Genomic DNA, 17247 nt, shown 5'->3' with positions numbered 1-17247 from the left:
TCGTTTTCTCACTCTCCGTGAATCTCCTTAGTGCAGTATTAGCTCCAAACAGCAAGTGTGTACTGAATTTAACTACAGAAGGGTTAGTGAGTCTCCCAGCCAAAGCACAAGTGCTCCCCTGCCTGCTGGACCCCCACTGGCCTTGGATGCAGCAAATCCCTGGGGCTCCAGCTGGGCACTGAGGTCTGACGGCCCTGACTGCCCCCAGCTGTCCTGCTTTCTGTGGGGTGGTGGGATGGAGCCGCCCACTGACAGGGCTTCCTGGGGCCGCTGGCCCCTGAGGTGCCCTGACTGTGTCTTGTCCTTCTCCTGAGCTATCTACCATGCCCACACCCTTGCTTATGCTGGCTTGAATAACACCCTCTTCCACAAAGACAGCCCCAGTTACCAAGGCAGCTTGTAGAAGGGTGCACTTCTCAGCAGGAAGAGTTGGCAAAATCAGGCCCCTACGGAGTCAAGCATTCGCTCTCAGCATCAGGAGCCAAGCTCCTGCCAGAAGAGCATCCAAAACAAGCAAACTCTGTTTTGAGGAGGTTAAAAAAAAAAACAAAAAAACACTAGCAGAGATAGTATGGCAACAGTATACCAGTGACTTCCAGATGTATACAGGCATCAATAAAATAATGCTCACACTCAAAAGTTGCCTTACAAAATGAGAGGAGCAACCTCTCTCAATAATACGGATTGCCTTTGGACAATAAATGACAGTTTCTGTTCTCTAAACTGTGAACATCTTGAGTTTGTTTTGCTTGCTGTTCCTGAGGTATGGGGGAGAAGAGAGGGCAAGACAAAAAAAAAATGAGACAGTTCAAGCTAGGAAGACTCCACTGCCGCTTGAAAGAACAGTTCACTGGAGCTCGCTGAGAGCAGAGGGAGCAACTCTCAATACATTATTTAAGAGTATCCTTGTAGTGCTGACCCTTGTTAGACATGGATCAATACAATGGCTTCTGCCAGAAAAAGGAGACTTTGATATGGAAAATGAAAACAGTATTCATTAGAGATGCTGAGGGAAAATATTACAGCCAAAGGGAATATCCATGTGTCATGGTACATTGAGGCAATCCCAGAGGGAGCAATAGATAGCAATTGACAGAGCAGAGTGATTCACAGATACCCAGCTTGTTCATAGCAGTCACTTTTGGGGCATAAAGCTCTGGCACGGAATCACTTTATCATTAACCTGTCATCTACACACTTGCTTGCACAGCCAGAGAGTCATATTTCATGAAATAATGAGTTTCTGTATTAAAACCTATTTCACCTCTCACTACACATTGCATCCTTCTTTAAGTCTTGCCTTTCCAAGATGGTTAGAAATAGCCCCTGACTGACTGACACAAGGTCAGTCGAAAAGCAAGGGGAACACTCCAATTTCCTGGCTGCCTTTTGTTATGTTATGCACACTCAGGCTCCTTTGCTGTGCTGCCCTCCTGTTGTCTTCCTGCTTGGTATTTCAGCTGCAAGATCTCCGAGGATGGGATTACCTTGGGGACAGCACTTAGTAAAGTAACTGATCACTGAGCAGAGTTTGCGGCGGTCTCATTGTACAAATAATACAGAAAGATAGGTACCTTTATACACAATTTCTGATGTTTGGAAAAAGGCTAATGTTACACCTATCTTTAAGAAAGACAAGGAGGGGGAGGTTGGGAGCTGTAGGTTCGTGGTCAGCCTCACCTCAGTACCAGGAAAGATTGTGGAATGCATGATCCATTTCCAAACATGCAAAGGACAAGGTGGCAATCAGGAATAGTTAGCATAAATTCACTAAGGGAGAACATGTTTGACCAGCTTTTTATGACAAAATAACTGGCTACCTGAAGGAAGGGAGAAAGGTAGATTCTTTGACTTTAGTTAGACTTTTGACTCCTCTGCCACAATGTTGCATGTTTGGAAGCTGAGGCAATATGGAGTGGCTGAATGGATGAATAGTTAAGTGGATTGAAAATTATGAAAATTATATGAAATTGCTGGGCTCAAAGGGCAGCCAACAATGGCAGCTAGCAATAAGTGGAGTACCCAAGGATAGACTCAGGGCCCCACATTGTTCAACATTTTATCAGCAACTTGGATAACAACACAGCTGCACCCACAGCAAATCTGCAGATGGTACTGAATTAGAAGAAGTGGCCGAAAAGACAAATGGCAGAGCCTCAGTCCAGAGGCACACTGTGAAACCTGAGGACTGGGCCAACCGAAACCTCAGGAGATTCAACAGAAGTGTGGAATCCTGCACCTCGGCTTGAATAACCCTATGGTCAGCACAGGCAGGGAGTCACTGGCTGAGCAGCAGACCTGCCGAAAAGGACCTGCAAGTTTCAGTGGGTGCCAGCCTGAATATAAGGTAGAAATCCATTCTCCTCACCATTCTCAGGCCATATAAATTAGGAGGAACATGCCAGAAGATGGAGGGAAGTTATTATTCCTCTCTACTCAGCTCTGCTGAGGCTGTACCTGGAATATTGTGCCCAGTTTTGGGCCCCCTAACTCAAGACACGTTGAATAGCTGTAGAGATCCAGTGAAGGGCTACCAAAATGTCAGGGGCCTATTACACTTGACGTACAAGGAGATGTTGCAAGGGCTGGGTTTGTTTAGTCTGGAGAAGAGGATGCTAAGGGGTGTTGTAATAGCAGCTGGCAACTACTTGAAGAAGAGTTTCAGAGATGATCAAAGCAAACTCAAGTTCTTGTTAGTGCCAAATGATATAACAAGGGACAACATCCATGGACTGTAACGTGGGCAATTTGGTTGGATATTAGTGATTACTTTTTCGCTAGAAGGACAGTGCAGCCCTCAGACAGATTATCCAGAGGGGCTGTGAAGTCTCCAGCTCCAGAAGTTTTCAGGGCTCAGCAAAAGCATCCCTCACTCACATGAGCTGCTAGTCCTAGTTAATAGATACCTCAGCAGCGGGCCACAGCCGAAAGCCATAGACAGGAAAAGCCACAGACAGGACAGGAACTGGAAGCTACTTTTTTATAGTTACACACATAGCCAAGTCAGAGAGATTCCTCTGTCCCATAGACTGTGCTTATTTTACCACTACTGCAACAGCTGATTAAAAGCAAGAAAATACCTTTAAACTCTACAGTGAATTGAATAGGAAAAATGTCGCTGAATGAAAACATAGTATGTTTCTGTGATGTTTCTGTTGTAATTTTTTTCTTAATGGCTGTCTACTCTGGTACCAATCAAAACCCTAGATCACAGTTAGGGATATGGGCTATTTATGACTTTGGGCTTTTTATTTTTTCTACTCAAGGTATTCAGCAGTGCATTTACCTGATTGTAAGAACCGTTCTGAGCAGTCGACAGACATTTCCTTCTCCAGGATGGAAAAAAATAGTCTTGAGGGTCTGACATCTGTGCTCTGCATAAGGGTATACACATATGCACATATATATGTGCATGTATGCGTAGACAGACACAATATTCAGAGGAGACTCAGAGAGGTTTTTCAAATCTGTGATGTAATGGGAACACACAAAATATCCAAATCAAGTATGTTTGCACAGCTGTGCTCCTGCCTTGAAAAAAAGGGATGCTCCTTTCCTACAGACTGCATCTTCAGACCCTGGAAACCTCCAGTAATTCGTCTTATAGAGAGGGGACTCTGATGTCACCCAAGGGGTTATCTGGCAGTCCAGTCACTTCTAAGAAAGGACTTACTTCTTGTTTGATGCAACGATTGTAATTGGTTTGCCTCCTGATCCAGCTGTGGATGAGATGTTGACAGCTCTACTCCTTATCAAAAAGCTCAAGTGTTCTATTTCCCTTTATAGTCCAACACCTTTTTACTGGGTGCAAGGCACCAAGTTACTTGTCTGCATCAAGTAATACAGCTTGCAGCATTTTTAGGAGAGTCAATAAGAAAGCAACAAATCTGCCTGATGCTTGTGACGCTTTTGGTACAAATATGTAGGTCAGATGGGAGCTCCTATCCACTGCACTCTAATATCTTCACGTTTATTTCTTCATGTTTATTTCCAGCAGCTCCTCTGTTGTTTTTTTTTTATTATTATTGAAGAGCATTGGTACTAGCGATCCTCCTCTTTCCTGTTAGATTTCTACTAATGACCACCAATAATGGTTTTTTGCTGGAAATGAACCTGCCTGTATTCTACAAGGAAATGCAGTTCATATATAAAAGACAAGAGCTTAATCTTTTCTTCATCTTAAGCCCCTTTTCCGCAGCAAGCAAAATAAACCTAAAAATTAAAATACATCTTATACTAGTTACGATCTTTGAAGAAGAGATTTTTTTTTCTTTTAGGGTAGTGCATTGCTCGTGTATAATAGAAGATAATGTGATTAATTTGATCTATTTCTCTCCTTCCATCAGTGTTTTATTAAGTTAGAAAAGGGCTCTGCACTTCTGTCTTTGTACATCAACCTGTTTGTGGAAGAGCATTGCCTATTAAAAGCCTGACTAGACTAGACCATTGCTTAATATGCTTCGTGATACAATGATGATTTTGTTATCTCTTGATTTCTTGGGACTTTTTGCATTTCTAAGGACCTACAGATCTCTAAGGATTTAGTTCAGCACATTTTTTGTTAATTCAAAATTTAGTATTCTCTTTCTATGCTGAACTTGATTACAGAAAAATAATCTGATAACCACATATAGAGATTATCAGCATTGCATCTCAATAAACGCTGTTATATTTAATACTCATACCAGTGTCAAATGCAGCATGGTGGGGACACAGCTCATCATTGTCTCTAACATTAGAGCTGGTCGTGTTCTGCATAATGCAATTTCAGGACCCTTTGCAAAGCCCAACTATTTGCTGAGACTTTTAGAAGGGCTAAGATCTTAAAAGGGCAGGGTTTTATTGCACTTTGAAAGTACTTTTGCCAGTTTTTTCAGTTTTTTGGTTACTTTATGTGAGTATGCTTGCATCTGGATTTAAAATTTTGCTTTCATTTTCTAGGTTTGTATGGTTAGCAGTTGCAGAAGTGCCCAAATTCTCAGGATTGAAAACTCTTATTTTCAAGAGAATAAAAGCAAGTATCATAAGACCACATTTTCAAAGGGAATTCAACTTAATTTTCAAGGGTGCATATCATTTTTTATATACAACATTTTATATGTACACTTTGCTAATTTATATTACAAGATGCAACAGCAACCATGCTATTCAAAACACTCCATGTGTTAAGCAGACAGTTCCTGCTCTTTGTTAATAACAAATTATGACAGAAAGATAAGATATGCCCCAAAATACGTTCCCTCTTTGAATGGAGATCTTCAAGCAAGTCCTGGATTAGAGACAAAGACATATAGTGCAACCTAATGTTTTTCTAAAGTGACTATCGGCCAAAACAGTGATATAAGAATCCCTATCAAACCCTTAGTGTTTATTTCTTTGCTGTTACTACAGTTCAAAGATAAAAAGGTTCCTGCTGAGTTTACGAAGCATACCATGTTGCCTAATTGTGGTATGACTGACAGAAAAGTAAAAACCATAGTTTAAAGCATATGAACACACAGATACTGGAGTAACCTCCAGATCCTCACATGACTTAGAGGTCACATCCTGCAGAGAGAAGAAAGTTAAAGCTATTGTGATCTCTTTTTCATGTGCAACAAGCAAAAGTTCTGCTCATCAGAGAGCAACCATTTGCCTGAGGGTAGTCTGTATGGCTAAAGCATGATTTCCAGGCTTTAAAGGTTGCCATTTAATGATTTCCCAAGTGCTTCTCCAGAGAGCTTGATCCATTTCTGTGCACTCGTTTTTCTTGCAGGCTGCAGGAAAACAGTCTGATGAGATGTTTCTCATTAACAAAAAGTGATTGCTTGCTTACAGAGGCTGTTTTTGAGGTTCTTGCGATAAATTGGTCTGGATCACAGCCAAAGATAAGTGCAGTAGTCAAGACTGTATCCCTCCGACATTATTCTCACCAGATGCAAGTTACTTATTGCTTGGCTTGCCACCTTTCTGGTCCCTGCAACATCCAAGCACTCCTCCTACATCTTGATCTTTGGGCACTTCGATTTTTAAATAGTCTTAAACTAAGCCATAGGTTAAAAAAAACGGAAGCAAGTACTCAGGCCCAATGTTGAGAAGGATGAGGAGTGCAGGTACAAGAAGAAATAACAGGAAAGAGACTGAATCTGTGCTCAAAGCTGCCTCTCCACCTGCGGGATCTGAACAACCACATATAAGAAAAAACACACCTCACTGGAATTTAGCCTGGTTTTCTGTGCCCTATATTCCTAATAGAAGCTTTTTTTTCTTTGTTGGGCATGTTCTTTGCTTTTGCAGTCTGTGTTGATGATGAGCTAGATTAAGCTGACTTTACTTACTGTTCCCTTCGAGTCTCTTAAAGTATGTCACAAAGACGAATCAGTACCACTGCTTAATTTACAGTCAATCAGTTCCTATATCCTTAGCTGTAAGTAACTTGCCCAAATCAAATAGCAATTGTTTGTGATATTAAAATTATTTTTTTATTATTTATTTAATTCTGTACCTGAGTACTTTCAGAGTTGCAGCATAAGAGCAGTAAACATAAGGATTAAGATGGCTACATGACTAAAATGAATTTGGCTTACAGTTCACTTGAGAATCCTCTGCAGATGGTACCATTTTGTTTTGCTTTAGTGCTTTACACAGATGGATGAAGGAGTTCAGACTGCAGGAAAAAAAGAAAGAAAAGGTAGAAGGAAAACATTAGGCATATGATCAGAGCATGAGATACATTTGAAATCCACAAAAGTATGATGCATATCAAGAGGTAAGCATAAATACTGGGATAAAACATTAACAATATCTGTGCACAAGCCAAAAAACCAGTTTATTATTTCAACTAAATTTGATCTAAAACTGTCAGAAGTCACAAGGATTCCCAGTTACCATAGTCAGCTATAGTTCAGGCCTTACGTCTCTGTCTCTATACACACACACACATATGATGATATCGCCTAATATCTTTCTATCTCTATGCATATACCTACATAGTTCTGTGCACATATGTATTCATATACATACATAAATAAACGTGTATGTATGTATTTTCACAGTTCCTTTGAAAGTCACACAGATTAAGTGCAGCCCTTTGACAATCAATAATAACAACACAATTCCGGCTGAGTAATCATACATATATATGTATGTTCAAGGGTAAGTCTGCCAAAGTACAAAAAGTATGTGCTTGAATGTCATAAGGACCAGCTACTGTTACCACAGGAATCAGCAGCACCTGAGTTCAAATCCTGCACCATTTCTATCAGAGGCAACTTTACTAATGATTATTCTGAGTGCAGCACTGAAGCCTGGCCAAGACCTGAAAGAATACCTTCTTTTTTGCTCTATGTGGTGAAAAAGGGATGCTGGTAACTGTGAAATCTCTCCACTATTGCAAACATTTGCAACCTTGCCCTTGTAACCTTTACAGCATTTACCCACCTCTCACTGCACAGCTGGGAATATCAGAGTTTACGCATGTGCCTAAGTACTACTGTTACTCTCAGTGGCAAAGTATTTGCTTGCTGGCCTGAAGAAGGTAGCTCAGCAATTTCACTTACATTTTCAATGCTGCAAGTTACTGACACATTTTACAACTGAAGACATGCTTCTGAAGCCTGTAGCTGTTCCTCAAAGTAGAGAAGCTGATCCACTTCGAAGCAGTCACTTGCTCTAGAGACCACTTTCTCCAGGCTCCTCCTGACCTCGTCCTCACTGGCATTCTGCTGTCTTGCTTGCTTGAGATACCTGTACACTCGCTCAAATACTTCCTCTCCCAGCTTCTGAACGGCAGACCTACAGATAGATGTTACAGAAAGGTCAAGTAACAGTTAATTCACATTAAACATAGAATAGCTGGCCCTGATTTTGTAAAACATTGTAGCTAACTTTAATTAAAATTATAAGGATATACCTTATTTGTCTGACTATACAAGGAACCAAAATTTCCTACGGAATTTCTCTGCTGTTATTTGTAATATGAAATACAAAATAAGAAGTACAAACTTGGCCACAGTGAAGCCACAGAAAGTTTGGCCATTGTCATTGTTACCATCAGAATTTCCTTTCCATGCCTAATTTGACATACTGCTATATCTACAGCAAGTCCAGTATACATGTGCATATTATTGCCTCTGGATTTCATCAGAAACAAAACAAACAACACCAGGCAGCAGTACGGCAGTGGCATTTTATGAGAACAAACACACTGCAGAATTCATTGCTTTATTTTGGCTCCTTTCAAATAACAAGGAAACTGCTTTACAAGATCAGCATGAGCTAACTGCTTTCCTACAGCACTATCCTTTTATCAGGAAACAGATCTATACGTCAGTGATAAAGAATGCACTCACAGGAACTTAATGTTGATTTATAACAAAGACACAACTGAAAACTGAAAGATAATAAACAGACCTTATTTTTTAAAGGCAAACTTTACTTTAAATTCATAGGTGTCAAGCCCCATGTAACACAAAATATTCAACTCAGTGGTGAGTTGATGAGTTCACAATATTTTGATGAAAATATTGAAGTAATTTTCTCCTCCTGTGTAACACTATGTGCCCGCTCTGCATATGTCTGTCAAAGGAATTCTGTTCGCCTCCATGTTCAAACAAAACTGCTTTGTCACACACAGAAAAAGACAAATTTTCTTCTTGCTTCCTCCTGGAACTCAATGGGGCCCATCCAGACAATGTCCACTGCAGGACTGGACCCCCCAGTGGCACCAAGCAGCAGAAGCTGCTGATAAATATACTGTGCACTGCCATACAGTCCTGATAGGATGTTCATCTAGGAGAATTTGAAGCAATAGTGAGATAATTTGGGGGGGAAGGGGCTTCAAAACCAGCTCCTTGGGTACAATCTGTCAAGGATGTTCAAGGATTAGGGTAGACTATCGGAGCGGGAAGCTGTGACTGTGTAACACTCCGTTGTAATGCTGACACACAAAAGAGACCTATAGCTATCTGTGCAGCCTCATTCTTGTCATTTTCTTTCACTGACTTTTTTTATACAGTAAAGCAGTTGAGATTTGATTTTCTTCTAGAGTCAAAGTTGCATATTTCAGGGGTAATGATGCCCTTTACTTAGTCAAAAAGTGAGCTGGACTAATTGGGGCCACCTTGCAGAAACTTCAGCAATTTGCTTAAAATATTGTCTGATTTTGTTCAGGTAAGTTTGTGTTAAGCAGCCTTTCCTCCCACTAGCATTTTGCTGGGATTTTAAGAGTATCTGCATGGGACAATCATTTCTTTTCCAAGAAATCCATTATGGCATGGACACTTCTTCAGTAAAGCTTCTTAGCATATGTGAACAAAGTTTCTCTGACAAATTATTCTTCCATACCAAAGTTTATTCAAACCAGTAGTATTTGAGATTTTGATGGTCTAACTTCTTTCTCAAGCAGTCCACATATTATATCTTTAGTTAGTAAAGATATTTGATGCCATAAGGCTTTACTTGGTGGAAATTCTCTTAATTAGAAAAAAAGGAGTTACTAGCCCAAAGTGACAGGATCTCACATATGCTGAGTCTGTGAACTGTATTATATTCCAAAATTCCAGCCGGAATATTTGTGCTTGTGTTCCCCTTCCACTGAGTTGCTGTCACATGCTGTTTTCTACAGACTTAGACCACAGCAAACTGAGAGGCTGGACCTCAGTGTTGTCCGAAGATGGGAACCACCTCATTTACCACCAGAGCACTGAGCTGCCTATCACCAGCATGGGGATTAGCATGCCTTTACAGCATTTGTTGTCTCACAGGTATGCCTATACTGTCTCTCACACAGGGCTTTGAGCTGCTCTTAACTTCTGTGTGCAGCGTACTTGCAAGTGTGGCTTCAGCCATGAGCAGAGCACATCTTCCAGCATGCACAGGAGCTGCCCTTGTAGCCATGGGCTAGCGCAACCTGATGCCAGCCCATGTGTGGCCATTGGGACAGAGGGCAAAAGGGAGCCACAACATGCTCTGTTTGCATGGCTGTGGTGGGGACAGCTTGTTCAGAGCTGTATAGAAATAGGGAAAGCAACCAGAACAGTCTGCTGGCCCTGGCATTGAGGTTTAGCATGCCAGTACACTGCATGTGGTTTCAGTGGGAGCACACGTAAGACTCCTGAAAAGCAGATGAAATTGTTAATCTCACACACTGCCCCCAACAACATTGCACTCCCCAGTTCCACCTGGGAGAAGCACGACTTTATGTCTAACACAAAGGCAGTGACAACAGTTCAACCTGAATAGCATAATTTACCTAAAGAGAGAGCTACAGGGCAGGCTGTATTTGTCTGTGGTCATCCTGATGTACCAGAGATGAACAATAACATCATTACAGTGAGATTCCAGCTGCTACAATTTCCACATTATTTAAATTCTTCCTCTCTTAGAAGATTATTTTGAAGAATTTTAGTTTACTGTTTCCGAAATTTTGTTCAGTATGAAATCATGTTTTCCTCAGTAACGCAGAACAGCTTTATTAGCATATAAAAGATTCCTGAAAAACCCTATCATGCAGGACTTACAGCTTGTACAAACTGATGATACATATAAATAGTTTTCTACCTGAGGGATATTCTGGATGACTGTTCTGATCTCACCAGGAGGAAATACCTTCTCTTCACATCCCATCTGCTGTCACTGCTTTTTTGTGCAGATCGGTCATGCCCACTTCTGAACCACCCTTCAGCTATACATTACATCCTTCTGCTAGTTTCTGACACCGAAACGGATGAGGAAATTGCAGCTGAGAAAGATGAAACCCCATATAAGAAGCCACAGGGCCAAGCTGAAATATCTACAGAGCCAGACCTGATTCAGTCCTGCTTCCTGTAATGAGAAACAGATTTTTTCTACCAACGTTGCTGTTTAGGGGAAAAATAAAACTGTTGGAAGTGATTAATTCTCAGACACTGACAACCAGAGAAAGTTAAATGGGGATTTCTATGGCAAATAATGTAAAATTCTTCACAAAACTTCATTAGAAATATTGGAGCATTTCTCTCCAAATACATGAGAAGCTATTGTGGAGTCACTGCTACTTCATCAGTGTCTTTACTGACTCTTCTGTCCCTCTTCAACAAGTATATTTAATTTGTTGGCAGTCCTATCTGTTTAAAGATGCAAAATAAAGTAAACACAAGCCTCAGGAGTATTGCTTGTGCTAATAACTGTGACCCGTAGACTTGAATCTTCTCTATTTAGCTTGACAGTGCATGCAAATTACCTTATTGTATAATAGCTGATATAATAGAATTAGGCAGTAAGTGTTCATAGGCTGAAAATAAAGGGATATGTGACAAAAATTATAACCTCTGCTTTTATGAAAGAAGAAATCAGGTTCCTTTTGGACTCAAGAGTTACATTAATGCAAGTCTACTACCAGAGAATATATTTCCTGGGATGGGGAGAGAGATGTGGAATCTAAGCCAGCAAATGTCAAATAAACTTTACTGAGTGACTTTTTTTTTTATACTGATAAAAGAAAAAGAAAGAAAGAAAGAAAGAAAAGAAAGAAAGAAAGAAACTAACTAACTGCCTGGAAAGCAAGGTTTGCACTTCATGGCCCTGATCCTATGCTAGTATATATTTTTCCATCCATATGAAGCCCTGAAGAGACATGATTATGGATGTTTGCACTACATTTGTGTTTATATTTACTTCTATTTTACACGTCATGTGGGACACCTGCATATATGAAGCTTTTAAATATTAAAAGTCTAACTTCTGAATGCACCATGAAAACAAGTCCAGAGCCCCTACCTACACTACACTTGGCAATAGTTTCTGATTATGTGGCATTCGCTCTCTTTGTGCTATCTTATATCTCACTCACCTGCAAACTCACTATTTTCCCCCAGAAATGAGCCATCATCTCTTTTTTAGCCCCGATTCCACAAGGAGGGGGGATACCTGACATCTGGGATACTTCATTACTCTAACAAACATAGGCCAGACCCCCATCCTGTATTGCCTAAGCTGATTTCACTATGCTGAAATCAAAGGAGCTATGTCAATGCCTATCATCCAAGGGGCTGGTCCAGGATAATATACACTAGCATACTAAAACAGCCTACCTCAAATTATTCTTTTGAAAACAGGCAAGTGACAAGCAACTTGTGGTGGGAGAACTTGATTTTGTATCACTGTATTACAAAGGCTTAGACATACAAGGGGCATTAGATACGCAATGCATTACTGGCATTTGAGCACTGTGATTCCTAACTTTTAGATGTCTTGATGTAATGAAATTCACAGCTCTGTGGCTGAGCCCTAAGCTCCCTGTACAATGCAAGGGCAGACACCCCAGAAAGGCATCTGCCCAAAACAACAGCTTGCAGAAATGAAAAGGGGCATATCCTAAATTTGACATCTATCTGGCTTTAGTAAAGTGGGGAAGCACCTTTGTCCACTCGAGACTTGCAGCAATTCAGCATGACCACATAGGTACCACTTCTCTCCTTTTATCCCAGGGTCATTGGTTACAGCTGGAAATCTGAACAGGACTCAAACCCACATCCCCCACAGCGGTGCCATCATCACCAGTTGCACTGGGGGACAAAGGACTCTCCTTGACCTGCATATTGGTTTGTATAAAAACATCCTAGATGTATTGGCCCAGAAGAGAATGAGCAAGCAGGTAGGGTAATTCTAGATGGACTGAGGACTAAGGACAACATCAGAGACCTGTGCAAATGTTGTTTGCATCAAAGGAGGAATTCAAGGTTTTTTTATCCCTGTATAAAATATTATAAGCAGTCCTTGGAGCAGGGACTGAAGTCCAGGTTACCACATGTAAGCAAGTGCCCACATTGCTTGCTTTCTCACAGCAAAGGGGAGCAGATTCAGCAATGAGCCCGCCTTCCCTTATTCCTTCTGTCTACATAGGGCACCAGGGAAGCCCCAATGCTCCAGGCGGAGCAGGGAACAGGGCTGGGACTCTCCATAGCCTGGAAGAGGGCTCTGGCCACCAACCTACCAGCTACGCAGCACACACTACCAGTCCCAACACTGTCGTCCGTGGTAGCTGTGGTTTGAAATAAAATATCTTTTGCTGTCAGCTTTTGTGCAGCATACAATCTATGCCTTGGGAATATTAACTGGAACAAGCCCCAAAGGCCTTATAGGCAGACAGATAGCTGATTTGTGAATAATTATAGGGTTTGGGCATGAAGAAGAGACTTACACTTGATTCTAACAAAGATAAGGTGCTTCTGAGCATGTCAAAAGCAGTATGAACACCAGCAATATCATTGGCACTTACCATTTTGACTCACTGCCAGTATTAGAGGGGAGCTAAACAGGAACTTTGAGAACGGCAATTTTATACTGAAGGTGTCTAACTGCATCTAAAAATGTTCCAAGGCATCTCGTGAATCTTGACCCAAATGAATTTATCAGGATATCTGCTGATTTGCAGTTGATTCCCTACACATCAGTGCACAATTACTGAAATTTGACAATATAATAGCTTTGTGATCTCAGCTGCCTGAGGAAGTTGTAAATCTCTCCCTAGGTGAACAAAGAATTTGCTATTGGCTTGTGGGTCTTTATTTTGACTATACTGCTACTAGCTGTCTATCAACATTTTCTTTCTGGTCTGGAGATCAATTACAATACACCTACCTCTATGCAGCACTGACAAAAACTGCAAAACAAGATTAATGCTTAAGTTTGAAGTCCTCTGTGAGTGTTAGCAGCTGGGTTAATATCACTCAACAGCTTGTCATTGTCTGCCTTGAAGGATAACTATGACAGATCAGCAGCTAAGGGGGTTTTCAGCTTCTCGCTTTCAAATGTCATTCAGCATGATAGCAACCATCGTTTAAAATCATTCTGCTTTCCCTCACCCACCGCCAAAGTTAAGTGACACTTTTTGCTCACAAATACAGAGTTTTCACTAGTGCCTTTAGGCAGGTGCTGTGTGGTTTATTTTAGGGAGCAAAGAGAGGCTCTGCAGCCACGCCAACACCCTGCTCTACACACATTACAACTGAACACACCAGAATAACATCATGAAAGTGCTTCTGGTTCAGAAATCAACAGTGACATCTCACCTCTGCCATATCAGACAACAAACACAGTGTTCCTAAGTCAACCATGGAAAATTAATAATACTAATGTTACTCAAAGGCAACTTCAATATAAGCCGTAAAAAAAGAATCTTTCTGAGCATGAGATACCCATTCAAGTGGGTGTTCAAGTGTGGTTTCTGCTTCAGGATGCAGCCAGGCAGCCTGCAATACACCAACAAGCATACTGTAAATAGGAAGCAAACCTGTTGTGATTAGGGCTCACAGGGCACAGAAACACTTGCAGGGATCTTTGAGACAGGGTCCAGCCAGCGGCTGAGCAACTCCATGCAGCAGGTGCATGTGGAGGTGCCTCTGTGTTGTACTTGTGACCACTTCTGGCTCTGGCATGGATCCAGGCTGAGTGAGCGTGGACATCTCTATTTCTATGATATAAGCTTCTACTATTACCTACTCTGACCTCTGTGCACCACAGGCACAAAACTGCACCCAGTACATTTCAGGTCAACTCGAAAAAATCCCCCCAAACCGACTGGCATGCCTTTCTTTTTTTTTTTTTTTTTTTTTTTTTTCCCCTAGAAAGGCACTCCATGTTGACTTAATATTGCTAAGGGATGAATAACCTGTCACTTTTTTTGGTGAAGCTTTCAGATTGTAGCTTGGGCTAAAGAAGTCCTCTTCTGGGCCAAGGAACAAATGGAAGCAGGAAGCATTAAGATACCTTTTCCCTTCTTCTCTTAGGTGCATGCAATACCTCTCTAGCCTACCTTAGGTGAAACTCCAAATCTCCAGTGTCATCTGAAAAAATTAACAGCCATAAGAATAACTTGCAACATCTAAAGAAAGGATAATTTGAACACCCTTGGCTAAATTCTGTTCTCCCTACCTCAGGTATATCTCCATGTAGTCTCCCAGTATTACTTAGGATTCCCACCAATAAATCCAACTAAGATTTGTCCCTAGTATTTCTTTACAAAAAAGAATGCAATGACACTTTGCAGCTAAGCAGGAGTAACATGAATTTGATGAAAAAAAAAATCATTGTATTTATCTCCTGAAATGATTCCTTAAAAAAAGCATTAGGAAATTACATATCTTTGATCTCATACAAAATACTGTTTTCTAACTGAACCAGAAAATCTTAGAATATCTGCTACAGCATCTTGTGGTTCAGTAAACAGGTTCATCTCAATTACCACGCAAAAGGTCCATTTTCCCTCAAGTCATCTTCCTGTCATTCAGTATGTTGACATTACTGACTATGAGTCATTACAGCTTCTCTGAAACTTGAAAGGAACTGCTCTGGGTTCATTTGCAGCAAAGCTTGTCTGTTGCTCTATAAAGACCCTTTGAGATCTGCTAAGAGAAGCGCATTATAAGGTCCATAATTTATTCTTTAGGAACTTATTTCTAAAGGTAGGGCAATACCATTCTAGTTCTGACATCTGTTCAATCCTGGGAATGTGAAAAGTACAGCAAAGTCTAAGAAAAGGGCATATTAAGAAAAAAAAAACAGAAAGGAAATGGAAAGAATTATTATATAAAAGTCAGAGAAATACAACCTGAATTGTTAAGATCAGCCCCTACCTTCACCTTCAAGCCACTGTGGACTTTGACTTTTATTACATTACTGCTGAATGGAAATTTCTTCACTTGAAGAAACAATTATAATTTTCATAATTCATCCTTAATTACTTCATGATTCCTGAATTAAAGTACCTTAATTTGATTGCAAACAAAAGTCTCTGATGTCCTACTTGAAAGACCTGCAAAATCTAAAGCATATTTAGAACATGTGTTCCCATGAGCTAAGGAGGATCTTATTATATAAAACTGTAGACACACAGCTGAAGAAATATCAACAATAATATTCTCCATGCATTTCATTTTCTGAGATAAATGAATTTGTAAAATAGTAATTGAAGCTGACATCTGCTCTTGGAAGAAGCGTGAATTAGAATTTAAAGCTGTTAGTTGAGTACTAACTACTGAAACTATGATACAGCTTCTGAAAAGAGGCAATGGCTTTATACTTTGGGCTTAATGTACAATACCAAAGGCAAAACCCCCATGTAACTTGCCCCACCAATTTATTTAGAGCTGAGCACTTAAATCCACATTGAATATGAATGTTTTTCTCTGATCAGCAAGTGGAATAATATTGTAAATCCTTCATTTGGGGCTAAAACCTCCCTTCAGGGAGAAAATGGTAGTAACTATGGGCCAAATCCTCATTGCTCTAAATAGATGCCATGGCCTCTTGCAGAAGATAGCAGGAGTTTCAGCAAAGTACTCCCCTCCCTCTGCGTTACCCATTTCCCACAAAACAAAACATAACACAACAAAACATGGTGCGTTACATTGCCGTGAAACAGAAGAGGTTTTGATTTTTCAGTGAAACAAGACGCAAAAGAAATAAATTTCATGATGAATAAACAAGTTCTCTTTGAGTCTTTTCAGACTCTTTCAACAATCTCCATTTTCCCTACTTCTCTTTCCTCACCAGCCTTGCTGTTCTTCGTGAATAAATTCACAAAACTTATCAGTTGTGTCAAACCTGAATTTCGCACTTCTGAAGCTCTTCCTATGCTAACAAACCCATTGCTGACACTAAGAATGAGAGAGAAAGCAAGCCTGCACATATAGAGCTCCTCTTCAGGAGATTCTACAGCAAATAGATTATAAGGACTAATATTTGGCTGACAAACATATATTATTCCTACTTTTTAAATGTAATTTTAATATGACCTCTAGGCCTGGCACAGATTGCATGTTTATTTTTCAAGAATTAATATCAATAAAGGGAGTTAATTAAAGAAGGAAAAATGATTATCAACTGATGAAATCATATATTATATTTTAGTGGTAGATCTGCAAATTTGAGAGCAATTCTGTCCTAGTTTCAGAGGTGCAGTAATACTGCAGTACTGTAATAACACTATATTATAGACAATAGATAATACCTGTAGCACAAAAGACTGATTTTTAACTTGTTCCTGTTAGTATGTTACTTTTTCAATATAGATTTGAAACATCATTTTTTGTTTTATCATCTTAAGAAGCTTAGTTATTGACAGATTATTTAAATCTAGCAGCCCAGTGAGAAATTTTACTATTAAATTACAGTCAGTATTTATGTCTTTCAAGGGTGTTATCTGAGACACTTGTAGACTAATCTTTTGGTAAAAGTAATACAGTTTAGTGCCTACAAAGAATTACCTGAAACATATTTCCACAGGTT

The 17247-nt window shown here is 40.2% G+C and overlaps 1 protein-coding gene across 5 annotated transcripts in view; it reads right to left on the bottom strand.

Moving 5' to 3' along the window:
* Positions 1–6453: 6453 nt before the first annotated feature.
* NEK11 (NIMA related kinase 11) overlaps positions 6454–17247 on the bottom strand; it is a 110530-nt gene continuing 99736 nt past the window's right edge. For all 5 annotated transcript variants that reach the window (XM_064506397.1, XM_064506399.1, XM_064506400.1 and 2 more), the window contains 2 exons: positions 7539–7773; positions 6454–6646 (listed from right to left, as the gene is read on the bottom strand). In XM_064506397.1, coding sequence (XP_064362467.1) covers positions 7569–7773 — 205 coding nt within the window. In that variant the 3' untranslated portion in view covers positions 6454–6646; positions 7539–7568. The remainder of the gene's footprint in view (positions 6647–7538; positions 7774–17247) is intronic.

Source organism: Dromaius novaehollandiae, chromosome 2, assembly GCF_036370855.1.
Source record: "Dromaius novaehollandiae isolate bDroNov1 chromosome 2, bDroNov1.hap1, whole genome shotgun sequence".
Taxonomy (NCBI): Eukaryota; Metazoa; Chordata; class Aves; order Casuariiformes; family Dromaiidae; genus Dromaius; species Dromaius novaehollandiae.
The sequence above is the reverse complement of the archived record's forward strand: the minus strand, read 5'-3'. Positions and strand labels throughout refer to the sequence as shown.